The sequence below is a fragment of the Haliaeetus leucocephalus genome, unplaced genomic scaffold, assembly GCF_000737465.1.
Source record: "Haliaeetus leucocephalus isolate CR32 unplaced genomic scaffold, Haliaeetus_leucocephalus-4.0 Scaffold228, whole genome shotgun sequence".
In the NCBI taxonomy this organism is placed as follows: Eukaryota; Metazoa; Chordata; class Aves; order Accipitriformes; family Accipitridae; genus Haliaeetus; species Haliaeetus leucocephalus.
The window spans coordinates 23855424-23857711 of NW_010972664.1; the positions used below are offsets into that span (position 1 = coordinate 23855424).

Genomic DNA, 2288 nt, shown 5'->3' on the forward strand with positions numbered 1-2288 from the left:
GCCTCCCGCTCCCCGCCGGCCCGGCCCCGCCGCGACCCCCCGCTCCCCGGCCCCCCCCGGCCATCCCCCTTGCCCCGGCCCGGCCGAGAGACGAGGCAGAAGAAACCACGCTGTGACAGGGATCCGGGGAGAGGGGGGGCTTCGTTCCCTCGGGTCTCGTTTCTTTTTTTCAATGCGGGGCAGTTTACACTGGGGAGCGAGGGTCCCGTCCGGGGCGGGGGGGGGGAGCGCTCACTTCACTTTCTGGAAGACCTGGACACACACCTCGTCTTCGGCGGTCATGCGCTGCGGAAAGCGGGAGGCGAAAGAGGGGTTTAGGCTGGGTCCCCAACTTCTCTCCCTCCCCAGCTGCCGCCACCGCAGCCCTGCCTGCCCTCCCGCTGCTGGCTGGGGTCCGACGGGCCACATGCTGCTGCCAGCCCTTCCCAACCCTCCCAAAGCCTTGCTGGGTCAGGCTGCAGGACAGGGAACCTTCCAGACCCTCCCAAAGCTTCAGTGGGTCAGGCTGCAGGGCAGGGAACCTTCCAGACCCTCCCAAAGCTTCAGCAGGTCAAGCTGCAGGGCAGGAAACCTTCCCAACCCTCCCAAAGCCTCAGTGTCTCAGGCTGCAGGGCAGGAAACCTTCCCAACCCTCCCAAAGCCTCAGTGTCTCAGGCTGCAGGACAGGCACTGGCCCGTTGCCTTTCTTGAGCTGCATTAACTTTTAAACCCTGGAGGCGGATGTTTGTGTGAAGCGGTGGCTGCCCCCGAGGAGCCGGGGCTGAAGTCTGGAGAGGAGCTGGAAGGAAGCCGCACGGCTGGCTTAGAGCCGGGAGCACCCGCACTCTGTGTGTCCCCCCCCAGCCCACCGTGACTGGGATTTAGCAAGCTGCACCAGACCCCTCCTCACCAGATGCAGCTGGTCCCCCTCCAGCCAGTGCCTCCAGCCTCGGTTCCTCTTCTCTCCTAGCTGCTCACACACCAGCTGATCCCCCTCCCAGAAGACAGTTGTCTGAAAAAAAGGAGGAGAAGGGAAGACATGGTGCCAAGACAAGCAGGTCCTGGCAATACAGGTTCCCAGCGATGACGCCGACTGTTTCTCTCAGACATGTTTTCAAATGCAGTCCCTGATCTGGGGACTCCTTGGTGGCTCCTTGGGGCTGATGCTCTTTGGGGGAGGTGAACGACCCTCTGGCTTCCAAGTGCAACGGAGTACTGCCAAGCGGGCTGACGTTCTGTCTTCTCAGGGCTTTGCTCCAGAGGATAGTACCCTCTGGGTGCCAAAGTACTGGGATTCTGGCTGTTCGGTGTTGTTGATGTTTCTCATCCCCTTTGCTGTGAGCGATTTAGTCATCGAACCACTTATTCCTCAACCTGCAGGGGCACGCCAGCTCTGGGCTGGGCTCTCATCTGGTTCGTGAATCAAAAGCTGAGCAAGTCCCTAAACTTCTAGTGCACCCGAGTCCGCTGTCAAACTGCGCTGCTTGGGCTTCTCACCTGGCACTTGCGTCCATCCACGGGTCCCAGGTCTTCCTCAAACTGGACTCCCAGGTCAAAATCCATCACGTAGTCCCGCAGGGAGGTGATCGTGCGGATGACCATGTGATCTCCCGTGTGGATGATCTCTTTATCGGGCTTCAGGAGGCAAACCAGTTTTCGCAGGACCACGTTGATATCTGGAGGACGAGAAGGAGAGGGAGAACTCTGGACGACCTGGGTCCCTTCCCTAGCAGCATCCCCGCAGAGCTCCTCCACTCTTTTGGCCGGGGAGCCCCAGCCACGACACCCCCCTCCCACCACAGCGCAAAAGTGGCGGTCGCAGACAGAAAGACCCTTCCCCGACCTGGGACACTTTTGGAGACGGAAGGGAGCAAAAAGGGGAGGAAGGAGCGGGACGAGGAGGCTGGAGTTACCTAAAGCGCGCAGGTAGGCGTCCATGTTCTCCTGGGAGACGAAGCGGTAATAGCCGGTGAGGTTGGGAGGCATCCCGGGGCACGGCACCGGCACCGACGGCGAGGAGGAGAGCGAGCGAGGACCGGGACGGGCGCGGAGCTGGGGCCGAGCCGGTCCGTCTCCCGCGGCGGGGCGAGGTCTGCGGGGCAGCCGGGCTCCGGACGCCCCGCTGCAGTAAGAGTCCCGGCGGCGGGGCGGGGGGTGCGGAAAAGGCCGGGACTGCCCCCGCTTCCAGCATCTCCGCCTCCACCGGGGGGGACGCGAGAGCGGCCGGTCACCCCCTCACCCTCCGCCCTCCCGGGGGGGCTGCTTGTCCAACGCTCTTGGCGGCCGACCAGCGGCACGGACCCCCCCCC

General features: G+C 63.5%; 1 protein-coding gene across 1 annotated transcript; it reads right to left on the reverse strand.

Annotated features, from left to right (window-relative positions):
• Positions 1–231: 231 nt before the first annotated feature.
• Positions 232–1965, reverse strand: RBP5 (retinol binding protein 5, cellular). Its single transcript, XM_010567597.1, has 4 exons — positions 1893–1965; positions 1477–1655; positions 890–991; positions 232–285 (listed from the first exon to the last, which is right to left on the reverse strand). Exons 1-4 carry the CDS (start codon positions 1963–1965, stop codon positions 232–234), a joined length of 408 nt encoding a protein of 135 aa, XP_010565899.1.
• Positions 1966–2288: the final 323 nt, after the last annotated feature.